Genomic DNA, 27,304 nt, shown 5'->3' with positions numbered 1-27,304 from the left:
TGGGCTGGATCCAGTGCCTCTCCCAAAGCACATCACAGGGCAAAGGAGAAAAGAATCACTTCAGAGCAGAGAAGCTGGCAGGTGCCACCTGGACCAAGTGATGCAGGTTCTCTTCCCCGTGGGGCCACTCGGACCTCCTAGGAGAGTGGAGTGGAGGGCTCGTCATCTGACAGGGGCTCTCTTAGGGTTTAGGTCTGGACTGCCCCCAAAGTCTGCTGTGCTCAGAGGTGGGTTAGGAGGGCTCTGATCTCATGGGTGGGTTAACCCGTTGATGGCTGGATGGACTACTGCAGGTAGGACCCCGCTGGAGGAAATAGGTCACTGGGGTCTTGCTAAGGTCTTGCTAAGTTGCTGAGACTGGCCTGGAAGGGTTTATCTCGTCCCCAGCTGCTCTCTGTCTCTCTGCTCCCTGGCTGCCCTGAGCTAAGCGGCTTTCCTCGGCCTCTTCTACCGCGAGTAACCAGCCTCAACACAGCCCAGAGCAGCGGGGCCCGCCCTCCATGGACTGAGCCCTGAAACCATGAGCCAAAACAAACCTCCCCTCCTCCAAGTGGTGCTCCTCAGGTACGCTGGTCATAGGGACCAACACAGGCTTTCCGTCCCCCAGCCCATCATTGCCAGCCAATCAGGAGAAAACATCCGACAGACCAAACGTCAGGAACGTTTTACAAATAGTGGACACGTGATGGTAAAAATGATCAAGGTTAAATTAAAAGAAAAAAAAAGGCAGAGAAACCACCTGACAGAGAAGACCGGGCAGCTATGAGGACTCAGGGCGAAGTCGTGTCTGGAACCGAAAGAAGACATGGGTGGAAAAACCGACAAAATCCAAATAAACCTGGAATTGGGTCGAGAGCAAAGTCTCGGGATTAATTCCCTACTTGAGACAGATGCCCCATAGCAAATGGTTATAGAAGTCAACAATGGGGCAACTGGGCGAGGGGCACCGGGGCGCTGGGCTGTCTGTGCCCCTGGTCCATACGTCTAACCTTACTGCAGAGCAAGAAAGGTAAGAAAAGCACCCCCTCCAGATTAAAATAGAAACACTGTTCACTGCAGAGGGTTTGTAAAATTCACAGATCGGGACCCAGCCGCTGCTTCCGTTTGCTCCGTGATTACCCGGAGACAGGGTTGTAGACAGCCCTGTCTGCTCCACGTGACACAGGTGAGAGCAGGTTATAATCAATCACAGGCTCGCACCGAGGCTGTTAGCGCCCAAGCACTTGGTAAGATCATTCCTACGGCTACGAAACATTCCCTGACTTGGCTGTGTTATAATTTACTCGGCCGCTCTCTCTGCTGTTCTTCTGGTGGTTTCTCATGATTAAAATAAAACTACAAGCTAGGTGTGGTGGCACACACCTCTAATCCCAGTATGTGGGAGGCGGAGAAAGGAGGGTCACAGGTTCAAGGCCGGTCTCGGCAACTTAGCGGAAACCCATTTTCCAAATAAAAAATAAAAAGGGGCTGAGGCGGGGGTGTAGGTTGGAAGTAGAATACGCCTGTATTCAATCCCCAGTGCCTCTCCTCCCCCCAAAAAAACACTAACATATGCATCTGGGTCTATATTTTGGATACCAAATTTTAATAATAGAACCTTAGGCGAGACGTTCATACACTGAAGGGTATGGATGTTTCTAAAGGTCCGGGAACGTACTGGCAACTTCCTTTCCTAAATATCCCTTTCCCCGGTCAACGGTATATTTAGGGTGCCTACTTCCTGAGGAATTTCTTCCTTCTTCAGCCAACTCACCCCCCGCCCAGGCCCTGGACACTGACATTTCCTTACCCTTTCCACTCTTCCTGCCACGCCCTTGAGCTTGCTTCTTCTGGGTTCTGCTGCCGCTGCACGTCCTCTGTTCAGCCCTCTGTCCTCTGCCTGCCCAGCACCATCCTTCCATCCAGCTTCCCACTCCTCAGCCCTTTCTGAGTCAGCTCCCCCATTCTGGAAGCCCCAGCTCCATCCTGTATCCCACACAGCCCGGCCTCTCTCTTTTAATGGCTCGTGTTCCACTGTAGGGATTGGCCATGTTGTTTTTTCTTTCTTTCTTTCTTTCTTTCTTTCCTTCTTTCTTTCTTTCTTTCTTTCTTTCTTTTTTCTTTCTTTCTTTCTTTCTTTCTTTCTTTCTTTCTTTTTTGGTGGTACTGGGGTTCCTGGAAGCCCTTCTACCTCCGGGCTACACTCCCAGACCTATTTTTACATTTTTATTTAGAAACAGGGTCTCCTAAGCCAGTGCGGGCGGCTGGCTTCGAACCTGTGCGATCCTCCTGTCTCTGCCTCCCAAGCGCGGGGATTACAAGCGTGCGCCACCACGCCCGGCTGGCCATGTTGTTTTCTGCTTCATCCATGGATGGACGCTTGGGCTCCTCTGCCATCTCATCACCGAGATCCAGCTGCTCTGAACAGCCACGCACACGTATCCGCCTCCCTGTCGCAGTTCTCTGGGATGTATTTCTAGGAGTGGAACTGCTGGGCCACAGGGCAGTTTTAGGTTTAACTTTTGGGAGTGATGCCACCTCTTCATAAAGCTTTCCCTCTCGACTCTCACTGCTCCCACGACTTGATTTTGCCTTTTAAAAAATTTTGTCTGCCGGGTGTGGTGGCGCACACTTGTAATCCCGCGCTTGGGACGAAGCCAGCCGCGCTGGCTTAAGAGACCCTGTTTCCAAATTAAAAAGTATAAAAAATAGGTCTGGGAGTGTATCCCGGAGGTAAAAGGGCTTCCAGGAACCCCAGTACCATCAAAAAAAAAAAAAAAAAATTGTCTTTCCCCCATAGCAATTTTTTTTTTTTTTTTTTTTGCAGTACTGGGGATGGAGCCCAGGGGCATTCCGCTTCCGAGCTACACCCCCTGCCCTATTTTTTAGTCTTTCTTTCTCTCTTTCTTTCTTTCTTTCTTTCTTTCTTTCTATTTTTGGTGGTACTGGGGTTCCTGGAAGGCCTTCTACTTCCGGGATACACTCCCACGGGCTACACTCCCAGACCTATTTTTTAGCTTTTTTATGTGGAAATAGGGTCTTTTAAGCCAGCAAGGCTGGCTCCAAACCAGCGCGATCCTCCTGTCTCCGCCTCCCAAGCACCACGCCCCGGCTAGTCTTTATTTTTTGAAACAGAGTCTCACTGAGTTGCAAATGGCCTCACTAAGTAGCTGAAGCTGTCCCTGAAGTGTGATCCTCCTGTCTCAGCCTCCCAAATGCCGAGATTACAACCATAGCAATTTATAAAACACCCTATTTACCAAAGCTGGGAGTCAAACCCAGAGCTTTTGACTCTTAAATCCTTTTTCTTGTTCTCTTTGGCACGGCACTACAGGGCTGACGATCGCCTCCACCTCTGATGGACCTCATCCTATAGATGAGCGCCCAGGCTCGTGTCCAAGGCTACTCAGCTGCGCTCCAGGTTCTGAGCTCCAGCCTCCTCTGTACTTCTAACCGGATGGACAAGGGAGGGAGGGAGGCCTGGAGGAGGAAGGAGAAGAAGGCCAAGAAAGGAGGAAGAGAGGTGACTCTTCCATTCCCAGGGATGCCCCAGCCCTGCAAGCTTCCAGGCTCATCCCTGAGGGAGCACAGTCCGCCTCCTCCCAGGGCCTCCCCGTGGCCCTCCGTAGCAAGGAACGAGCTCCAGGATTTTTTATTCGGGGCATGTTTATTTTGGCTCTTTAAATATATATCATATTTTTTTCATGATAAGAGGAAAGGGAGAAAACACTTTATTTTGTTTTTTAGCCTTTTCAAACTTTTAACACACCCGCGTGGCGCAGTCGCAGGGGCCGCTGGGGACCATGCAGCTGTAGCCCACCAGGCGGGGCGTGCTGGGGAAGGTCTTGCGCATGCCCATGCACTTCTCCTTGTCGATGCACAGCGTGTTGGCCTTGATGGCCAGCTCGTGCTCCAGCCGGGACTTGGTCATCACCAGCAGCTGCAGCGTGTCCTGCGTCTCCCGCAGCCTCAGCTTGAGGGTCTGCAGGGTGTCGTCGATGGTGAACACCTCGTTCACCAGCCTGGGGTCAGGATAGAGGAAAGGATGGGGCTTATTCCGAGTCAGAGGCGCACCTGCTAAGCGTCTGCGGGGATGGCGGCTGTGTTGGGAGACCACAGGGGGACAGCCCCCGGGGAGGACGGGTGAAGCAGGGGGCCAGGAACTGCACGAGAGACTGACAGGGCTGAGAAGCTTAAAGGAAGAAATATGTTGGTACACAGAGGCTGGGACAGCAACCTGGAGCTTGCTCAGCAACTTGGGCACGGACTCCCCTAGGGCCAGGCAATTCTGCTCTGGGCTCTCTACCGCCAAAGAACTAAAGAGAGGTGTTGAAACCCACAGACCCATGTGAGCGTCCACAGGGGCACCACTGGAGAGAATCCAAAGGTGGAGACCACCGATGTCCACTGACAGATGAACGGACCCAAAAATATGGCATAAACACACTACAGAGTCTTACTCAGCCACGATAAAGTGGGATTTTTATGGGGCCGGGCGTACTGGCGCACGCGTGTGATCCCCGCGCTTGGGAGGCGGAGACAGGAGGATCGCGCGGGTTCGAAGCCAGCCTCAGCAGCTTAGTGAGGCTCTCAGCAGCTTAGTGAGACCCTGTTTACAAATAAAATATAAAAAAATAGTTCTGGGAGTGTAGCCCAGGGGTAGAAGGCCTCTGGGTTCCATCCCCAGTTCCATAATAAAGGGATTTTTGGTTTATGTGCATTTAGGGCAGGCCTGATTTACATGCGCGCGCGCGTGCGTGCGTGCGTGTGCGCGCACGTGTGTGTGTGTGTGTGTGTGTGTGTGTGTATTACTGGGGATTGAACCCAGAAGCATTCTACCTCCGAGCTACACTCTCAGCCTCATTTTTCATTTGAAACAGACCTCACGAGGTTGATGAAGAGTCTCGCTACTTGCTGAGGCTGTTCTCAAACTGCGATCCTCCTGTCTCAGCCTCCCAAGTCCTGGGATTACAGGACGAGTCACCCCGCTTGGCTTAGTTTGGATTTTAAATGCTCCCCACACTTCATGCTCCCCGGTGGAGGTGGGTCCCTGGGGGGCACGTGCCTGGGGCTGGCAAGAGTCCAGGCTCCGCCCGGCTGCAGCACCTGGCTCTACCCCTCTCTCTCTCTGACCCTTTCACTCTCTGCTCACCACCATGATGCCCTAAAGACCTGTAGCCCCGGCCACTGCTTGGCAGCCGGTGGGACGTGGACGATGTTCACATAGACGGAGATCTCCAGGTCCATAAGCAAATAGATCTTCTTCCCCCTGAGCTGTGCATGTCAGGTGTTTGGTTCACCGTGGTGAGAATGGGGATAGGAATCTGAGCCTGAGAGAAAGGAATGCCACCCAGGGACCAAGACCACGCCCCTGCCCGGCAGTCTAAATCTCCTTGGCTTTCAAGGGCCAGCAGGAGAGTTTCCTGAGCACAGAGCTACAAAACCATCCCTCCTCAGGCGGCTGAGATGTGTGGCCAAGCGCAGGCCTGTGGGCGGGGAGCCCTGGGGCAGGACAACCCGGAATCCACCCAACCCAGACCCTGCCCACGCACTGTGGAGATGTGGGGCAGGATGCCCCATTAACGGAGGGTCTATGCTTTGGACCCAGGGTTCCCGGGAGCTCCTGAGGCCCACCCTTTCCTTTCCTGTACCCCCTAAGTGTCCCCCGACCCCCTGTCCCCGCACACCACTCACTTGAACTGCGGGATGTCCCTGCACAGCTCCACGTTGGGGCGCCGGGTCCGGCACGCCAGCCTGGTCTGTGCCACCTTCAGCGGGCACTCCTTGGCCATGATGGACCTCTCCAGCAGCGTGATGGTGTTCTCCGCCTGGAAGATCTCCTGCAGCGTCTGTGGGGACCGAGAGGCCGTCACCGCCCGCCAGCGCTCTGGCTTCCGCCCTCGCCCTTGTGGGGTAGGTTAGACTGAGCCGAGGTCAACTCGGGCAGCTTCCAGGCAGGGGCTTAGATGACTCCGTCCCCACCCTGCACACCTGCGGGCCAGAGGCCTCCCCTTGGGAAGCAGCTACGGACACCTCTGGTCACTGTGGCCAGCGCCGTGAGCTGCAAGTACCAAGGCCGGGTGTGCTGTGTCTCTCCAGAGTCCACGGGAGTCAGCCATCAGTGTTCAGTAAGAAGTACGAGAAGGAGGGAGGGAGGGAGGCCTTTAAGATTAACATGAATGCCAGGCGTGGTGGCACACGCTTGTAATCCCCGCGCTTGGGAGGCCCTTTGCAACTCAGTGAGACCCTGTTTCAAAATAAAGAATAAAAAAATAGGGCTGGGCCTGCAGCTCAGATGTAGAATGCCCCTAGGTTCCACCCCCAGTATGATACACACACACACACCAAAAAAAAAAAAAAAAAAAAAATTAAAAATAATTTAAAAAAATAAATGAAGCTGGGTGTAGTGGCACAGGCCTATTATCCCAGTACTTGGGAGGCTGAGACAAGAGGATCACAGACAGGTTGGAGGCCTCACAGGTTCGCCAATCTCAGAAATTTAGTGAGGCTCTCAGCAACTTAATGAGACCCAATTTCAAATAAATAAATAAATAAACAAATAAATAAATAAATAAATAAATAAATAAAATAAAGCTGGAGCCGAGTGTGGTGGCTCCACTTGTAATCCCAGCGTTTAGGAGGCTGAGATAGGCGACCTACGTTTGCGACCAGCCTCAGCTACTTAGTGAGGCCCTTTGAAACTCAGTGAGACCCTGTTTCAAAATAAAGAATAAAGAATAAGAAATCAGGCCAGGCATGGTGGCGCACGCTTGTAATCCCCGCGCTTGGGAGGCAGAGACAGGAGGATCGCGCAGGTTCGAAGCCAGCCGCGCGCGCTGGCTTAGGAGACCCTGTTTCCAAATAAAAATGTAAAAGTAGGTCTGGGAGTGTAGCCCGGAGGTAGAAGGGCTTCCAGGAACCCCAGTACCACCAAAAAAAAAAAAAAAAAAAGAAAAAAAGAAAAAAAAAAAAGAATAAGAAATCAGGCTGGGAATATAGCTCAGAGGTAGACTGTCCCTGGGTTCCATTCCCAGGACTGCTAAATAAATAAATATAAATAAATAAACAAACAAACATAGGGCTGGAGGCAGGTGGACCGTCCCAGGGGTTCCATCTCTAGCATTGCACACATACAAATACAATAAAATGGACGAAATGAAGACTGAGCACACCAGGCTGGTCCCCCACCAGCAGGAACCGACCTTGTACTTAGTCCAGCACCCTAAGCACCCCCGGGATTGAGCCATGGTGTTGAACATTCACACCCCACTGCCACCTGCGGCCCTAGATCTGTGAAAGCTGCTTTCCGCCGCGCCCCTCTCCTGGGGGAAGGCTCTTTGCGGGAGGGTGTGCTGACAGCCTGCCACACCTGCTGGGACCCGGTGGTGAGGACACACCTGCTGGCTCCTGACAAGCCTAGAGCGACCCTGCCGTGATGGCCCAGGGCCTGCGAGCGTGCGCGGACGCCATCCATCCCCACGAAGAGCTCAGCACCCAAGAGCCACCCAGCAGCTCCGCCAGTCTCTCCCCAAAGGACCGGCTGCTGGAGGCTAACCTGCTGGTCCCTAAGAGGGCGTGACCCGGAGTGCTGCCATCTTGAAACCAGGCAGCAACCAGAGAACGTCTTTTACTATTTACCTCTTACCCTGTCTGTGAATGAGCGAGGAGTAAGATTCAAAGAAACCAGTGAAATTCTACTTGGAATTCTCATCATCGTAACCACGAGAATCGAGAGAAAGGGACAAAGGGCCGGAGAGGTCTGAGAATGAGCCAAGACACTGACGTCAGAGGAGGGACCCATCAAAGCGGGATGCCCAGGGAATGTGAATTTCAGTTAAACAACTAAGGACTCTTTAGTGTATGTCCCATGATGGACTGGCTGGATGTTTGTGTTCTCCTAAACTTCACATATTAAAACACTAATCCCATGAGCCGGGCGTGGTGGCGCACGCTTGTAATCCGCATGCTTGGGAGGCTGAGACAGGAGGATCGCACAGGTTCGAAGCCAGCCTCAGCTACTAAGTGAGGCTCTCAGCAACTTAGTGAGACCCTGTTTCCAAATAAAACATAAAAATAGGTCTGGAAGTATAGCCCAGAGGTAGAAAGCCTCTGGGTTCCCCAGTACCACCAAAAAAAAAAAAAAAAAAAAAAAAAAAACCCAAAAAACCTAATCCCATTGTGTTGGCCATTTGGGCATGAAACCCCAGGTGGTGCTTAGGTCCTGAGGGTAGAGCCCCACGAATGGGACTGATATCCTTATTAGAAGAGCTAGAAGCCGGGCGTGGTGGCGCACGCCTGTGATCCCAGCATTCGGGAGGCTGAGACTGGAGGATCGCAGTTGGCGGACAACCTCAGCTACTTAGCGAGGCCCTCTGCAACTCAGTGAGGCCCTGTTTCAAAATAAAGAATAAAAAATAGGGGCTGGGGGTGTAGCTTGGAGGTCGAATGCCCCTGGGTTCCATCCCCAGTATGTCAAAAAAAAAAAAAAAAAAAAAAAAGAGCCAGAGAGTTACCTGGTCTCTTTCTACCACGTGAACAAACAGCAAGAAGCCAGCAATTAGCAATGAGAAGATAAACACATGTCCCTGTTTTTAGGCCACCTGACTATGGTCCTCTGTTATAATACCCGAGACAAGGAATCAAGAAATGTCCCAGCTACTGAGTGAGACGTACTGACACCCAAAAGTGACTTGTTCTCGACCTGATACTAAGGTTTAACTGAGTGCCCTGTACTTTTACTTACTAAATCTGTCAAAGTTGGTCATAGTAGTAGCTCAGTAAGCATCCACTGAGTGAAAGATGGAGAAATCTGTACTTCTAGCCAGCTTTCCAATGTGTGTGTGCGCATGTGTGTGTATTGGTGGGGTTACTGGGGATTGAGCCCAAAGGCATGCTACCTCTGAGCTACACCCCCAGCGTGTTTACATTTTGAAACGCGGACTTGCCACCTTGCTGAGGGCCTCACTAAGTTGCCGAGACTGGCCGCAAACCTGTGGTCCTCTTGTCTCAGCCTCTCAAGTACTAAGAGGTGTGCACACTAAAGTTTAAGAACACCGTTCCCACGGTTACAGAGTGTTATCCACGTCAGATTCTGATATAGGAGAAAGCCGGCTACATGTCCGTATGCCAGTGCTCTGCAAGGGGGTAGGGTTGAGCACGACACCTGGCTCCTGCCTTTAAGAATTTCTCAATCACGTTTGTCCCTTTTTCATAAGTTGTAAAATATTCACACATCCCAAGAGATACCTGGGAATGTCTGACTGCTTTAGTAAGGTTTGGCCTGTATCCTACAGGTACCAAGAAGATGCTTAAAAAATATTTTTTTTCCCAAAATATTAAAGTCCTGGCTTCCCTATTAGCCTGGGAAGATAGTGTTTTGCTAAAAGGACAAAAAAGATGTCTGTTTCCTACTGGCAGAGCCGGGGGAGGGCAGGGAGGCTGGCAGGGAGGCTGGCCGGCCTCCTTCACAGCCCACCCAGGAGGCAAGGGGGCCCCGCCCGGCCCCCAGTGGGCCCTAGAATCACAGCAGTGGGGCGCACGCTGGTTAAACATTATTCCTTGAGAGTGTTCATGCCGGTATGTGACCGGAATGTAAACACTCGAGTTAGAAGGGCGCACCTCCCTCGGAAGCCTTTCCCTCCAAGGCCGGCCCTTGGGGAGGACGTGTGGGAGATGGCAAAGCTCCGAAAGGCCCACTCGGCCCAGCACAGGAGAGAACACAGACTTCTACGGCCCAAAGTGTTCCTTGGTGCCACGTGGTCTGTCCTGCCGTGAACGAGGCCCTTGCCCGGCTTTCTAGATGTTCCTGCTGGAGACGGCCGGGCTGAGGCGGAAGGGGAGGGTCTGCTGATGACCAGGAGCCGCCGGTGGTAGCCAGCCCGGGCGCTCTCATCTAGAGGGAGGCTCTGGGTGTCCCCAGACTCGAGGCTGCCTGGCCTCCTTCCTTGACCTCGGTCTCCACCCTCCAGCCTCCGCCCGGGGCTGGCCAGCCTCACAGGGAGCCGGAAACGTGGCAGAAAAGGCCTTGCTGCTGCGTGCAGGAAGCGCTCGTTCACACAGTCCATCATTGCTTCCTTTCTTCACTAACTCACAGCATCATTAATTCAGGTGTTGACAACACAGGGTCCCTGAGCACCTACTTAGCACCAAGTACTGCTCTGGGCAGAGGACCCAGCTGCAAGGCGCAGCAGAGGTTTAAGTCCCTTATTTCAGCACCAGAGGCTTAAGTCCCTTCTGCCTCCTGTCACACGCACCTATTAAGTGCCTTTGGTGTACAGCGCGTGGACGGGGACGTGGCCACCAAGCAGCCCCACTTCAGTTATGGCATTCCCGCACCAGCGCGGCAGAGGGACAGGGACGTGGCCACCGCTGGCCACTTACCCCCCACCCAGCGCTGCCCCAGGCCCGGCGCGGGACCTCTAACACTCAGAGCGCTCCAATCCTCAGCGGAAGGTTCTAGCAACGTTTGGCGCCCTGTCCCCTTCTCTTCAAACCTGCTGCCGAAGCCTGGGCTGCCCCTTCCCAGGCCGGAGTGGGCGCAGCCCCCGAGCACCTCTTAACAGCGCGCTAGTATCGAACCTGTGGTCTGGTCACGCTTTCTCCTGCAAGTGTCTTGACTTTCTACTGATCGGACCGACTAAGCATCTGTGTGTGTGTGTGTGTGTGTGTGTGTGTGTGTGTGTGTGTTACTGGGGATTGAACCCAGGGGTGTTCTATCTTTAGCTATACCCCCACCTCGTCCTATCTAATTTTTATTTTGATTCAGAGCCTTGCAAGGTTGCTGAGGCTGGCCTCTAACCTGCAATGCTCCTGTCTCAGCCTCCCAAGTACTGGGATTTCGGGCATGCACCACCGTGCCTGGCTTAAACGAATGTGTGTTTAAAAGCCTCTCGGCGATTCCATTTAGACTGAGATGCAAAGCCAGTCAGGTCGTATCATGCGGAGCAGACGGTGTGTGACACAGCAACACTAAGAAAGGGACCCCAGCAGAGCCCAGCTTGGGAAAGCCCCATCACGTGTGTGCCCCCAGGAATGGGAGTCGCGCAGGGAGGGAGTCGAGGCAGAGTCGGGGCCTGTGCAGGGGCGACACCGGGGCGCACGGGTGCTGAGGGACAGGGCTGCACCCGTCCCCTTCTTCCCACGCCCTCTCAGGCCCAGACTGGGACCCTCCGCCCCGATTACTTAAGCACACCTGTCTGCGGGTTTTCTAGAATGTGGGGTTTTCCGGAACTGGCTTCTCTAGAACCCACTAGTGACTCACAGAGGCAAATCGGTCCAGGCAGATGTGCCTGCGCCCAAGGGCACCCCCCCCACGGCCTCCTGTTCACACTTGCAGCCAGGGGCATCTTCATTAGGAGGGAGAATAAAAGCCATACACCCTCCATCCAGGGGACAAGCCCCCAGGTGGGACGACTCAGCCTGCAAAGGTTTGAGGATGTGACCCCCAGGCCAGGCGACAGATGCTGTGTGGGCTGCTCAGGGGCCCAGCAGCCGGGGGCACCTTCTCCTGAGAGGGCAGCGGGACCCTCTTGCAGCTGGAGAGCCAGCCAAGGGGCAAACCCAACCAGGGGACCCGCAAGTCCCAGTGAGTCCACTCCTGGGCGTATTTGTAAGGACTTTACCCAGGACCCTGGGTGGTGTGCGTGTTCAAGGATGTACAGTGCAGTATCATCCATGCTGGAATGACCCAGAGACGGCAAGTGTGAGATAAAGGACCGCACGGTGCTCCACGAGGAGGACCCGCCCGCATCGGGGCTCAGCATCGGCCTCAGCCTCAGCCCGGGCCAGGCAAGGACAGCAGGAAGCAGAACGTGTAAACTGAGCTGGGCGTGGTGGTGCACAACTGAAATCCTAGTACTTGGGAGGCTGAGACGGGAGGATTGCAGGTTCGAAGGCAGTCTTGGCAACTTAGCAAGGCTCTCAGTGACTTTGTCAGACCCTATTTCAAAATAAAAAATGCAATAGGGCTGAGGGTACAGCTTGAAGGTAGAATGTCCCTGGGTTCCATCCCCAGCACCCCCCCCCCAACACACACACACACTAAATAAAAATGCACAGATGACATAATCCCTTTTGAGAGCATTCAAATTCCATGCATACAAAACACCTTATGCATTAATAAGAACACAATTAAATCAAGAGATCATATCAGCAATTAAAATGGGTGTCCTGGAAAAAAGCGAGAAAACCACCTGTGGACAAGAGGCGATAAAGGCAGGAGGGAGGGCTTTGCACAAGCGGCGCTGGCCAAAGAGCTGGGAAGATAAACTCACCCTCCTTCATCACAGGCCAGAAAGGAAAAACCTGCGGCCCTGGAGATGTGAAGTTGCCTTTGAAGATAACTTCCTTACTTTTTAAAGGGAGAAATCTGAAGAAAGAAAAAGAGCAAAAGTCTAATAGCAAAAGTCTGTGCTTCCCAAACTTGGCTCACATGGGGACCACCTGGAGAGGCTGAAGTCAGCGCCTGGGGCCGGGCCCCACCCCACAGGTCTATGGGCCCTGGGTGTCAGGATTTCTCAGAAGCTCCCTGAGGAAAAAAAGGCGCAGGCAAAGCCGCCGTGGTGGCTCGAGCTTATGATCCCAGCATTTGGGAGGCTGAGACAGGAGGATCACGCAGACAGCCTCAGCTGCTTAGTGAGGCCCTCTGTGACCCAGTGAGACCCCTGTTTCAAAATAAAGAATAAAAAATAGGGCTGGGGGTATAGTTCAGAGGTAGAATGCCCTGGGCTCCATTCCCAGCACTGTAAATAAATAAATAAATAAATAAATAAATAAATAAATAAATAAATAAATAAATATGCAACCAAGCTTCAGAACCATGGTGCAGTTGATACAGGAGGGGGCTCTGAGGGCAGGTAGGACGGGAATCAAGGTTGTCTGTCTGTCATGGCAGGAAGCCCCCAGCAGGCAAGAGGGAGGACTAGCCCTAACACTGACGGATGGAGGGAGAAGACTGCTGAGTTCAGGTGTCTCCGACCAAGAGTGGAAAATTCACACAGCCCAGAGGTGTCAGGGCTTTGGGGAGATCTATGTGGGCAAGCTCTGGTAACCTGGAGCTCCAGCTGGAAGGTCTGGAGCTGTGCCGTCTTCTTGCCCTCACCCAGACAGTGTAGACCCCTGCCCAGGCAGGGAGGGAGCGGCCAGCAGACGGCCTTCAGAGTCCGGGGCCTGGGCAAGTCCGCACACTCCTGGGCTCAGGAGCCTCCACTCTGGTGCCTGCTAAATGCCCGAGGGAGCAGGCAGGCCTCGCAAACACTCTGCAGCCTCCTGCATGCACCCCTCCACCTACTCCCAGACCTGGACTCTTCCACACCTCCACACCAAACCCAGCGCGCTCACCTCTGCACAGGGCCTTTGCACAGGCCGCCCCGCCTTCCTGGAAGGCCCCTTCCCAGATATCCCCATGGCGCATCCCCCAATATCCTTCAGGCTGTGGCTAAAACACACAGAAGGCCTTCCCTGGCCACCCAGTTACACAGGACCTGGGCAGAGGGGCTCCTGAAAACCTTGTCAAATGTGAGAACACCCCCCCCCCCACACACACACTTCCTGCACAGAGCTGGTGAGATGCACATATTTACAGCCACACTCAGGTGGCGTGCTCAGACACACATGCAAAGTGCCACAAGAAAGCCACGATGCCTCTCCCTGCCTGCCCCAGACAGGCAGAGCAGATCTCAGGAACACAGGCACAGCGCGCACACAGGCTGGCACCTCTGCGGGTCCCCAGGCTCTGAGGGGCTGCCCTGGGCCCCACAGCCCTCCACAGGGACTTTAATTTTCCTGTTCCCATAAAGCTGGGGAGTCAGGGCAGGCGGCTTCTGGGGCGGGGCCTGGCTCATCCCATCCCAGAGCCTGGGCGGGGCCCCTGGGGATTGGCCCAGGGGCTCACCCCATGGGAGGAACTTTGGTGCCCTGGGTCTGGCAGCCTGCCTGCCTTTGCCGTCCCCACCCCGACTAAGAGCTGGAACTCAGCTGGCAAGTGGGTGGGGTGCGGGGGCTCCCCTCTCTCCCTCTCCCAGCCCCTAGCTCCAGCAGCAGCAGGCTGCCGGCCAGTCAGAAGGCGATGTGGGTGGGAAGGGTCAGTCCTAAGCCCCTCGCGCACGGTGGCTCCTCCAGGGACAGGTCACGGAGCCCCCTGGGCAGCTCCGCGGTCACACAGATGCAGGTTCATGATCCAGCTCACAGCCTCTCTGCCTCCGGCAGTATCTCCAGAGCCTGACACTGTGCGGGCAGTTGTTCTTTTGTCTGTAAAACTGACATAGTAATTGTCACCCACAGGGTTGTTGTGAGGACAGAGCTAGTGCGGTGCGGTGCTTAATTCTGCGGTGACTGGTCTGGACTAAGGGACGCCCTGGCAGTTGTTGAAACTTTTTTTTTTTTTTTTTTTTTTGCAGTACTGGGGATGGAACCCCAGGGGCATTCTATCTCTGAGTGATACCCCCAGCCCTATTTTTTATTCTTGATTTTGAAACAGGGTCTCAATGAGTTGCAAAGGGCCTCACTAAATAGCTGAAGCTGTCCGCAGACCCTGATCCTCCAATCTCAGCCTCCCAAATGCTGGGGTTACAAGCGTGCGCCGCCATGTCCGGCTTTGGTAAGACATTCTTTCTGGGTGTGTCTGGAAGGGTGTTTCTGGAAGGGAGGCACGCATTAGAGCCGGTGGACTGGGTGGGCGCGTCCAATGTGGGGGGCCACATCCAACCCGCTGAGGGCCCACATGGAACAGAAAGATAGCTCTCTGCTTGAGTGGGGCTTGAGTGGGGATGTCTCTCTTCTACTTGGGGTCATTGGAGGTGCTGGCTCTCTGGCATCTAGACTCATTCTAAATACCGGCCCTTCATGTCTCGGGCCCACAGACTCAAAACGAACTTAACCACCATCTTTCCTGTGCATTTTACGAGTTGGGGTAGCCCCCTCAAGGCCACCCAGAGGCCCGATGGACGGCTTCATGGTTTCTATTGAAATTACTCAAGTCGGCCTTGCAGGATAAAAGCAGCTGCCAAGGACCAGTGAGTGTGTGGGCATGGGTGTGTTCCAATAAAACTTTATTTACAAACACCAGGCAGGGGCAGCCAGGTGGCCCTCAGCCTACTGGTTTGCAACCAACCCTGGCTCTAAAGGTCAGAGAGGGCATGAGGACCGCTGTGCGCCGCCCAGCCTTCTCACAGGAGGACAGTATGGAGAGGGGCCCTTTTGTGCGCAAGGTCGCAGCGCCACTGGGATTCTGGAGTTCACAGACCGGTTTCTCAAAGTGCAGTCCGTGGACCAGCATCACCGGACTCAGAGCTCAGCAGAGATTCAGAATCTCGGGCCCCAGCCCAGGCATACAAGTCGAATCTGCACTTTGACAAACCCCTTTGGTGCTTTGTCTGCGTTTTGAAGCTGGAAGGTGGAGGACACACGTGGTCCAATTTGTGCTTTTAGGCAGATCTCTGAGCTGCCACGCTGAGGACAGACAGAGGGACAAGGCCGTGGCGCTGACAGACAGGAGGACTCATGGGAGCACGGTATGGAGAGAGGCAGAAGGATGGGGAGCACCCCACAGGGAGAGCAGGGAGCACTTCGTGACTTAGGGAACGTGGCGAGCGAGGAGAGGCCGGGATGAGTCACAGCGGCTGCCGGCCCTGACGGACCCCGGGAAAGGAGGTTTGGGGGCCACTGGCCTCTGGTCAAATGAGCGCTACCCCTGAGTGAGCGACCCTGGCCAATCTCTGACCCCCCTGGCCTCGATTCCCCATCTGTATAATGGAGACTATAACAGCATTATCCCAGCGGGGGGCCTGGCGGGCAATTCGGGGGACTAAGGTAATGAGCGTGGCGCTGTGGGCAGCACACACCAGGCGCTTGCTCTCAGATCTGCATTCCTCGGCTTGCTTTTATCCACCCATCCACTGGCCTGACCACTCACCTATTTATTTATCCTTTTCTCCTTTGCACTCTAAATTTAAACCTCCATGCCAAGACACCAGGCCCTACGGACGCCGGGCTGGGCAGTCCTGTCCTTCTCACTGAAGGACCCCAGTCCAGCAGCGCCCCGGTCTTGCCCATCAGCTCCCCATAGCAAATAGTACACCCCCACTCGTGACAACCACAAATGTCCTGGGGCAGAGGGCAAAAATCCCCTCACCTGAAATCCAGATTTTTATGCCCATTGTTGCTGTTCTGACTAGACTAGGAGCTGGGGGGAGACAGCCACACTGCCCCAAAGACCAGACTCCAGAGTAAGACTTGTTGGCTCTGCTATTTATTAGCCAGAGTCGAGCGTGGGAGGAGGACTTTAGACAAGCCACTGGTCCTCAGTTTCCTCATCTGTAAAATGGGGTTCATGGTAAATTCTTCACAGGGATGTGAGGAGGAAGGACCTGTTCATCCAAGCCAGCTCTGAGGACTCTGGCTGCACCAGGGCAAGGTAAGAGCCTTCTTCTTTTTCCTACTTGTAGCAGGAAAGTGGAGCGCAGACTCAGCCGCCCTCACCCACCCTCGCCCCTCGCAGGACACCGGCTGGAAGCCAGCCGCCACCCCGCCCCCAGCACCCAGAGTGTGGAAAGGGTGAGGTCAGAACTGAGAACGCTCCCTGGCCCTGTGCGGAGTGTGCGGGACAATGATCAGGTCAGCCTCGGACGAAACCAACCTCGGCTCAGCAGAAAAGGGCTCCTTCTTCCTGGCAGGGCCAGGAATCCACCCGCCTGCGTTGAAAGGGGTGGGGGATACGACATTTGGCAGGCTTGTTTGCCACGTCGAACGATCTGCCTACGTCTTGTCCTGTGACAGCTGAAAAGGCTCGTAGGCCAGGAAATTATTTCTGATGCGGAGGGGAAAAAATGGCTTTAGCAGTTCCAGCCGGCTGGAGGCTTCTGGACGCTTTGCGCAACCTTGCACGCTTATTGTTTTCCAAACTGCACGAAGCCGAGGGGTTCCCGAGGAGGTGTCTGGCTTGAGCAGATTCCCCAGCTTGGGGAGGGGGTAAGCAGCTTGGGATTCTTTTTCTGGTCAAATGGTGGGGCGATTTTTAAGTTCAGCAAAGCCCAGGACTAGACAGAGAGGAGGACTCCAAAGGAACCCAGCCGGGATTTCAGGCCGCAAAGACTCCCAAGCTGGGACTCTCGACCCCGGCGCTCCTGGCATCTGAGCGTCTGGAAGCAGCCCGGCATCTAACCACTGCGCATCCCCCCAGCAGCTGTGGCAACCAGAAATGTCTCCACGCACTGAAACGCCACTCGGGAGGGCAGACACTGAGCGAGCCCTGCACGCCATGGGCCAGCCGAGCAGCGGCCCCGTGCCTTCAGACGAGGCCAGAGCGATACCAGTGTGAGAGACGGCGACATGGCCTGGACTCCTGCAAGTCCTGGAGGGGCTTGGACATGAAGTGGAAGGCTTGTCCCCGCTAGAGAGAAGGTTACTCTGCTCCTGACAAAATTCACGGCAATCCACTATCCCAGGCCTCTGAGGGTCTCCTTAATGTTTAATGCAATTTCCTTTCTTTTTAAAAAATTTTCAGGACTGGGATGGGACCCAGGGGCATTCAACCTTTGAGCTACACCACCAGCCCTATTTTTATTCTTTATTTTGAATCAGGGTCTCACTGACTTGTAGAAGGCCTCACTAAGTAGCTGAGGCTGGCTGGAAACTGCGATCCTCCTGTCTCAGCCTCCAGGATGCTGGGATTACAAGCGTGGGCCACCATGCACGGCTAATACAATTTCTTTTAGCTAATTGTGTTTGCTTATTTAGTGCATGTGGGTGGGTGGGGGTACTGGAGATTGAACCTGGGGACATCATACCTCTGAGCTACACCTCCAGCCCTTTTTTATATTTATTTATTTATTTATTTATTTATTTATTTATTTATTTATTTAGCGGGTCTGGGGATGGAACCCAGAGGCATTCAACCTCCGAGCTACACCCCTGCCCTATTTTTTATTCTTTATTTTGAAACAGGGTCTAACTAGGGCCTCACTAAGTAGCTGAGGCTGTCGGTGAACTGTGATACTCAGGTCTCAGCTTCCTGAATGCTGGGATGACAAGCGTTCGCCACTACACCTGGCTTTATTTTATTTTTTGTTTTGAACCAGCCTCACTATGTTGCCGAGAGTCTTGCTAAACACACACACACACACACACACACACACACACACACACACACACACACGCCTATTGCAGGCTACCTGGTAATCAATTAATGAGAATTCCTAGAGGTGAGGCCAGGCATCGCTATGATTCTAGCATGCAGCTTAGGGGGTACCCATTGGCTGGTCTTTTCTTATGGAGTAGAAAAGCAGATTCAGAAGCCCTGGTTATTTCCCCCCGAATCCTTCACCCATACTGCAATTCAGCCCGGGTGCTGTGTTTTCACGCACTCTGCTTGTCTGCTGCGGGCCAGAAACCAGAGCGTGGCTTTTTACCATTTTCCCAGCTAAGATCCGCCCACCACTCACTGCGTGCTCTAGTCTCACAACGCCGGGCTGCTCCCGTTAGACAGAAGCGAAGCCAGGGGGAGCGACCTGACGTGCCACTAACCAGGGTCCTCTGCACCGCACTGGGGAGGCAGAAGGGGAAGCTGAGGCAGGAGGAGACAAGCCCATGTTAAAGCTGGGGGTGCAGGTGAGGCGGACGGCGGGTCTCAGGCGGGCAAACACACACGGACCCAAAGGCGGGCAAGCACACACCGACCTAGGGGCCTCCTCAGCAGCCCTCCGCCCAGCCAGGATGCGCTTTACATCCTTCCGGCTCTAGCCGGAACTAATCCCAGGATTGCCCCGCCCAGGCTCCAGCGAAGCGTGGGATTGGCTATCGCCAGCGGAAGCGAAAATGAGCTGCGGGGAAGTAATGGCGCCCTTCCTGTTGGTGTTCATCCCCTCCCCATCTCCTGTTTCCTCCAACCTCCTGTTTTGGATCTATCTTCCCAGCTCTGAGCCTTAGCCCCATTTTTTATTTTTATTTTTGTGGTACTGGGGATAGAACCCAAGGGCATTTTGCCTTTGAGCTATGCCCTCCCCAGCCCTATTTTTAGTCTTTATTTTGAAACTGGGTCTCACTAAGTTGCGGAGGGCCTCGCTCAGTAGCTGAGGCTGGCCACGAACCCGGATCCTCCTGTGTCAGCCTCCCAAATGCTGGGATTACAAGCGCGCGCCACCACGCCCAGTCCCGTTTCCTTGATACCTACCCATCCTCTCGGGTTTGCACAGCGTCCCTATGGACCGACCACTAGTAAAGTAGCCCTTTCCCGTCCTCTCACCCCTGACCCCACAGGCCTCAGAACGGCCCACATCTGCGCTCTCAAGGACCCCCGTGCTGGATCTATTTTAGGACACGCTGCACACCCCAGACCCTCAGAGGCCTTTGGTTCTTTGTGGCACTAAGGGACAGAGACCTATGGCCCCACGTGGAGCCGAGACTTTTCCTGAGGGGTACAGCTGGAAACAGCAGGGAACCACAGACAGTGGACCCCGAAAGCCACATTAACACCCAGCCCAGGACCCACAGGACAGGTCTCTTGCACAGGTTGGGGGATGGTATTTAGAGGTGAAGATTCCCTGAGAAATCACCCATTCACCAAGCCCCAGCAAGTAGACACAGAGCAGGTTTTGTACTTCATACATTCCTCTCTCCCAGAAACTTGTAGTTTATTTAAAGGGTAATCAGCCCCTTTGGGCAGAAGTCCTTGAATTCGGGGCTCATCCGGATTGGAGGATTCTGGGTCTGGGTTTGTAGCTCAGTGGTAGAGTGCTTGCCTAGCACCGACAAGGCCCTAAATTCTACCCCCAGCACTGCAAAAACAGATCTGAGCATTCTGGAAGTCCTCTGTGCCTAAAACACTCTCCTCCTGTTTCTTGCTGATGCTTAAAATTTCTTTAGATTCTCAGCCTTGGCACTTGTTGACATTTGGGGTCAAACAATTCTTTGGTGTGGGACTTTCCTCCATAAGATTTTTAGCAGCATCCCTGGCCACTCTCTACCAGATGCCAGTAGCCCCCTCACCCCACTGTAGCAACCCGAGATGTCTCCAGACATTGCTGTGTGTCCTGGGGGACAGTCTCAGGTTGAGAACCACTACATTAAGGAATTACTCAGGTTTCCGCCTCTATGAAGATGCTGACTACTGAGAGAGGGAAAGCCCGGACTGAGATTCATAGCCACCATCCATTAAAGAGCGCTCACACGGGTAAGGTCATCTTAGAAGGCTAGGGATGGGCTATTATTCCAAAATCAGATAGCTGGGCGTGGGGCGGTGCACCTTTGTGATCCCAGCATTTGGGAGGCTGAGAGAGGAGGATTGCGGTTCACAGACAGCCTCGGCTACTCAGTGAGGCCCTTTGCATCTCAGTGAGACCCTGTTTCAAAAATAAAGAAGAAAAAAATAGGACTGGGGATGTCACTAGGAGGTAGAATTCCCCTGGGTTCCATCCGCAGTATTGAAACAAAAAATCAGAGCAGGGGTGAAAGTTGTGTGGGCTACCACTGCCTCAGGGCACATGGATGTCCCTTTAGCCGAGTACCGTGACAGTGTGGGCACGTTTTCTTAAAATGTGGCTATGGGTATCATGGTAGGTGTCCCTAGAAAGCCATCTGTGCTGAGGCCGGGGCAACCATTCTGTCAGCGACTCCCAAATTTTAGTCACTGGGCATTATCATATTTCCCAGACTCATATACCATTTGTACAATTATTTAAATTTTTTCTTTAAATAAATTCTGATTTCAGACTTTAACAAATGCATTGTGGGCAGGGGTATACTGGGGATTCACTCTAGAGGCATTCTACCTCCAAGCTACACCCCTAGCCCTTTAAAAAAATTTTTTTTTTGTCTTGAAACAGGTTCTCTCTAGGTTGTTGAGAGTCTCACTAAGTTGATGAGACTATCCTCAAACCTGTAATCCTCCTGTCTCGGCCTCCCAAGTTCTGGATTACAGGGCATGCACCACACCTGGCTAACTAATGTATTTAAAATAGAATCTCTGTATTATTGCCACAGATGGAAAATGAGTACCCTTTTTCATTACTAGAGGACATGGTAACAATAGGGAAAATGAGGGGGAAAAGAAGTTAATTCTAGCTAGGTTCATTTGCCTTCCAAAGTTTCTAAACCTGAGGCTGGATTGCCTTTTTTTTGGAAAGGAGGATGGGCAAAGGCCAGGGGGGGTGTGGAAGGGAGACGGGCACCACACCGAAACTTGCTCCTTGGCACCATGGAAAGGACTGGGGGAGGGACTTGAGAGAGGAACGTTCTCACCGGCCCTCGGTGGTGTTTAAGGCCAGTCTAGTGACACAGGGTAGCGCAGGGATAGCCAGCCGGTTTCACTTCCCAGGGCCCGGCCAGTTTTAGAAACCAGCCATCAGTAGCTTGGCCAAAGGCCCCATCGCTGGAAGCAGTCGGGCTGCTTGCAAAGCACAAAAGCATTTCCCACTCCACAGTGGGTTCCAGACCTCCTTGGACAAACAGAGGGGTTGGCAGCCAGCACTCAGGGCGTCAGATCATCAGCCAGGTTCCTCTGACTCCATACCTTCCTGCCCAGGCCTTCTTGGGAAGAAGTGTTTTTTTGCTGATGCGAATGGCTCCTTGAAAATCAAAACCCCAAAGAAATTTCACCATAAAAAGGAATCTTTTCAAGATTTAAATTCATAGTCCTCTGTGGTCTATTTAAACCCTTCCCGTGCCTAGTTTTTTCTACATCTGCTTCCCTGAATTTCCTCTGAGACACAAAGCAGAATACGCCAACACACGGGTTCCTGGAGCCAGAGGAGTCCTGCAAATGCGTGAAAGGGGCTGTAGACAGAGGTCACCTGCGGAGCCCAAGCCCAGTCCAGAGAGAGGCGGGAGCCACTCAGCGCCCCTGAGGCTTTCCTGCAGACACGTAGGTTCTAATATGAAACTTCCTTTTTTTTTTACCCAAACATATTTTTAAAACTCTATGAGAGAGCCAGGCGGTGCTCAGACAGGGGGTGCTCAGAGGTAGAATGCCCCCAACATAGAGGCTCAGGAAGGAATCTTAAAAGCAGTGAGAACAAAAGGACAGGTCTGGTGGTGCACGCTTGTAATCCCCGCACTTGGGAGGCAGAGACAGAGAATCACGCAGGTTCAAAGCTAGCCACGCTGGCTTAAGAGACCCTGTTTCCAAATAAAAAAATATAAAAATAGGTCTGGGAGTGTAGCTTGGAGGTAGAAGGGCTTCCAGGAACCCCAGTACCACCAAAAAAATAAATAAATAAAAATAAAAACCTCTATGAGAGAGCAAGGCGTGGTGGGCACGCTTGTAATCCCAGCATTCGGGAGGCTGAGACCAGAGGATCACGGTTCGCAGACAGCCTCAGCTACTTAGTGAGGCCCTCTGCAACTCAGTGAGACCCTGTTTCAAAATAAAGAATAAAGCAGGGGGTGTAGCTCGGAGGTCGAATGCCCCTGGGTTCATCCCCAGACACACACACGCACACACACACACACACACACACACACACACACACACACAACCTCTATGAGTACATACAACCAATGTGTAAACATAGATAGTCACAGTAGCTTTATGTAGAACTGCTCCCAAATGGAAACGACCTAAGTGGAACCAAGTCGTTCATCAATGGGTAAGGGGATAAATTAGTAGTGACCTAGGTCTACGATGCCTACTATATAGCTAGTACTTGGGAGGTTGAAAGGAGGACCACAGGTTTGAGACCAGCCTCAGCAACTTAGACTCTCAGCAATTTAATAAGATGGGTTCAATCCCCAGTAACACACACACACTATAATATGGTAGGTATTGTATCCATACAACATTCATATTATGTCTATATAATATCCATATAATTCACACTTCTCTGCAAAAAAAAAAAGATAAACTATGGATCTCAAAATAATTATGAGGGTGAAAATGCAAATATTTTTTGTGGGTCTGGGGATGGAACCCAGGGGCATTCAACCTCTGAACTATATACCCTTTGCCCCCCTTTTTTAAAAAAAAACAGGGTCCACTAAGTTGCAGAGGGCCTCACTAAGTTGCTGAGGCTATCCGTGAACCGTGATCCTCCAGTCTCAGCCTCCCGAATATTGGGATTAGAAGCATGCGCCACCATGCCCGGCTAAAATGCAAAAAAAAAAAAAAAAAAAAAAAAGTATATACAGTATGTCTCCATGTGTAAAAAGTTCTAGAAGATACAAACTAATCTATAGTTATAGGAAACAGATCATTGTGTGTGGGAGTGGGACAGTGGCGGGGGGGGGGAGGGCAAAGCAGCACAGCGACAGAAAGTGATACACGGTCACTACCTTGGTTGAGATGATGGCATCATGACATACGCAAGACAAAATTTCTCAAATTGTACACACTTAAAACATGTGCAGGAAGCCGGGCGTGGTGGAGCACCCTGTAATCCCAGCATTCGGGAGGCAGAGACCAGAGGATCGCGGTTCGCGGACAGCCTCAGCTACTTAGTGAGGCCCTCTGCAACTCACTGAGCCCCTGTTTCAAAAATAAAAGGACTAGCTGGGCATGGTGGTGCACGCTTGTAATCCCCGCGCTTGGGAGGCGGAGATAGGAGGATCGTGCAGGTTCGAAGCCAGTCTCACTGGCTTAAGGGACCCTGTTTACAAATACAAAGTATAAAACAGGTCTGGGAGTGTAACCTGGAGGTGGAAGGGCTTCCAGGATCCCCAGTACCACAAATAAATAAATAAATAAATAAATAAATAAATAAATAAATAAATAAAATAAAAGGACTAAGCCAGGCATGGTGGCGCATGCTTATAATCCCAACATTTGGAAGGCTGAGACTGGAGGATCACAGTTCGCGAACAGCCTCAGCTACTTAGTGAGGCACTCCATAACTTAGTGAGACCCTGTTTAAAAATAAAGAATAAAAAAAAACCCAGGGGAGTGGATGTAGCTCAGAAGTCAAATGCCCCTGGGTTTCATCCCCAGACCTGCAAAATGATGACGATGATGATGATGATGATGATGATGATGATGATAATAATAATAATAATAATAATAATAATAATAATACCTAGGGTGTAGCTCGGAGGTAGAATGCCCCTGAGTTCCATACCAGGACTGCAAAAATAAAAATAAAAATAAAGAAGAAAAATAAGGCTGGAGGTGTAGCTCAGAGGTAGAATGCCCTGGGTTCCATCCTCAGTACCACAAAAAAAAAAAAAAAATGTGCAGGTAAGACTATATATCAAATATAAATAAGGCTGTTAAAAGAAAACCATTAAGGCTGAATAATATGCACAAAATCTTCGTATTAAAACCACATAATCAGAGTTACTGAGAACTCACCATGTGAGGTGCTAGGGTTACAGAGGTGAGAGGCCCTGAGAAATTCTCTGAGAGCAGCAGCAATGCTTGACCTGGCCAAAGTAAAGTGAAGATTTGCCCACACTGGCAAGCATTACCCTACCACCAACTGGAGAGCATACCCCACCACCACAGTGGAGAGCATACCCCACCACCACAGTGGAGAGCATACCCCACCACCACAGGGGAGAGCATACCCCACCACCACACTGGAGAGCATACCCCACCACCACAGGGGAGAGCATACCCCACCACCACACTGGAGAGCATACCCCACCACCACAGGGGAGAGCATACCCCACCACCACAGTGGAGAGCATACCCCACCACCACACTGGAGAGCATACCCCACCACCACACTGGAGAGCATACCCCACCACCACAGGGGAGAGCATACCCCACCACCACACTGGAGAGCATACCCCACCACCACAGGGGAGAGCATACCCCACCACCACACTGGAGAGCATACCCCACCACCACAGTGGAGAGCATACCCCATCACCACACTGGAGAGCATACCCCACCACCACAGGGGAGAGCATACCCCACCACCACACTGGAGAGCATACCCCACCACCACAGGGGAGAGCATACCCCACCCCCACACTGGAGAGCATACCCCACCACCACAGTGGAGAGCATACCCCACCACCACAGGGGAGAGCATACCCCACCACCACACTGGAGAGCATACCCCACCACCACAGGGGAGAGCATACCCCACCACCACAGTGGAGAGCATACCCCACCACCACACTGGAGAGCATACCCCACCACCACAGTGGAGAGCATACCCCACCACCACAGGGGAGAGCATACCCCACCACCACACTGGAGAGCATACCCCACCACCACAGTGGAGAGCATACCCCACCACCACACTGGAGAGCATACCCCACCACCACAGGGGAGAGCATACCCCACCACCACACTGGAGAGCATACACCACCACCACACTGGAGAGCATACCCCACCACCACAGGGGAGAGCATACCCCACCACCACACTGGAGAGCATACACCACCACCACACTGGAGAGCATACCCCACCACCACAGGGGAGAGCATACCCCACCACCACACTGGAGAGCATACACCACCACCACACTGGAGAGCATACACCACCACCACACTGGAGAGCATACCCCACCACCACAGTGGAGAGCATACCCCACCACCACAGTGGAGAGCATACCCCCCCACCACAGTGGAGAGCATACCCCACCACCACAGTGGAGAGCATACCCCACCACCACAGGGGAGAGCATACCCCATCACCACACTGGAGAGCATACCCCACCACCACAGTGGAGAGCATACCCCACCACCACAGGGGAGAGCATTACCCTAGAAGAGCCTGTCTCCTGCTTGCCTTGCTACATTCTCACAGTTTTCTGAGGAATCCAAAGCAATTAATTGAACTTACTCTGTCAGCATAGCTGATCTACTCAAATACTTGAATGCTCTCCAGACTAGCAGCCAATGGATCAGTTGACCCCAAAATTGGAAAATATCAGAGAGGGACATCTCAGAAGCAGAAAGACTACAGCAGTAATCCAGACAAGAGTCAAAGGAGGCCGTGTCTGGGTGGAGTCGGAGGAGGAAACGAGCAGTGATGGGATTCTGAAGGTAGAACCACCCAGGTGTGCTGATGGAGTATGTGTAGGCTAGGGCTGATAGACTAGGAGGGCTCTGAAGCTTGGGACTGAGCACCTGGACACTGGAGCCCCTGAGAACCCCTGGAAGTTGGAGCTATCACCTGAGGTGGGGAGGGCTCCACATGGACAGACAAGAGGGTGGAAGCTCTGGAGCCTGTTAAGTTTGCGATGCTTCTTAGAAATCAGGGTGGAGCTCCAAGTGCTGTGTGCATACAATTCTGGATCCCTCTGAACTTCACTATGATGTATATCTATAGTGCACCAATAAGAGTATTTTTTGGGGGGAACTGGGGTTCCTGGAAACCCTTCTACCTCCGGGCTACACTCCCAGTCATACATATACATACATACATACATATATATATATATATATATATATATATATATTTTTTTTTTTTTTGCGGGTCTGGGGATGGAACCCAGGGGCATTTGACCTCCAAGCTACACCCCCTGCCCTATTTTTTATTCTATTTTGAAACCGGGTCTCACTGAGTTGCAGAGGGCCTCACTAAGTAGCTGAGGCTGTCCGCGAACCGCATTCCTCCAGGTCTCAGCCTCCCAAATGCTGGGATTACAAGCGTGCGCCACCACGCCCAACTTTTTTATATATATATTTTTTAAATTTGGAAACAGAGTCTCTTAAGCCAGCAAGGCTGGCTTCAAACCTGCGCAATCTTCCTGTCTCTGCCTCCCAAGCACGGGGATTACAAGCGTAAGCCACTACGCCCGGCAAAAGTATTTTTTTTTTTTTTTTTTTTGGTGGTACTGGGGGTTCCTGGAAGCCTTTCTACCTCCAGGATACACTCCCACAGGCTATACTCCCAGACCTATTTTTTTTTTACTTTTTTTTTATATGGAAATAGGGTCTCTTAAGCCAGTGCGCCTGGCTCCGAACCAGCGTGATCCTCCTGTCTCCGCCTCCCAAGCATGGGGATTACAAGCGTGCGCCACCACGCCCGGCCAAAAAGTATTTTTTTATAAAGAAAAAATATCTAAGCATAGCCGTGCATATACAGCTGGGGGTAGGAGGAAGCTCGGTGCAAGGTCTGGCTGGAGATGGCAGCCACCGCTAAACCACTGTGTCTGTGACTGGCCACACCTTTTGGAGAGTCCAGCATAGAAACTAACCATCCAGTCCCTTCCCTGGCTGCTTCCTGGTTCTTGGTGGCAGTCACCCACTTGTCTGTCTCATGCCTCCTCTTTGCTGCCTCCGACTATCTGAAGCCCTACAACATCTACAGGGCAGGAGCCATCCAGGGGAAGCAGAGACATCGACTTGTCTCTTGGACACCCCGATCAAGATTGTGAGTGTGGTCTGTCTGGGTTCACCATGGTCCCCAGCTCCTGACATCATGGCTCTGACCACCCTACTGGGA

General features: G+C 52.6%; 1 protein-coding gene across 1 annotated transcript in view; it reads right to left on the bottom strand.

The window, feature by feature from the left end:
- Positions 1–760: 760 nt before the first annotated feature.
- The window catches only part of TEKT5 (tektin 5), a gene marked incomplete at both ends in the record, with an annotated part of 43,879 nt that continues 17,335 nt past the window's right edge, over positions 761–27,304 (bottom strand). The window contains 3 exons of the mRNA XM_080703954.1: positions 761–787; positions 3,749–4,001; positions 5,674–5,828. Of these exons, the coding sequence (XP_080560080.1) occupies positions 761–787; positions 3,749–4,001; positions 5,674–5,828 (435 nt within the window). The remainder of the gene's footprint in view (positions 788–3,748; positions 4,002–5,673; positions 5,829–27,304) is intronic.

Source organism: Muscardinus avellanarius (assembly GCF_963383645.1).
Source record: "Muscardinus avellanarius genome assembly, chromosome: 10".
Classification (NCBI taxonomy): Eukaryota; Metazoa; Chordata; class Mammalia; order Rodentia; family Gliridae; genus Muscardinus; species Muscardinus avellanarius.
This window is presented reverse-complemented; position numbering and strand designations above follow the sequence as displayed.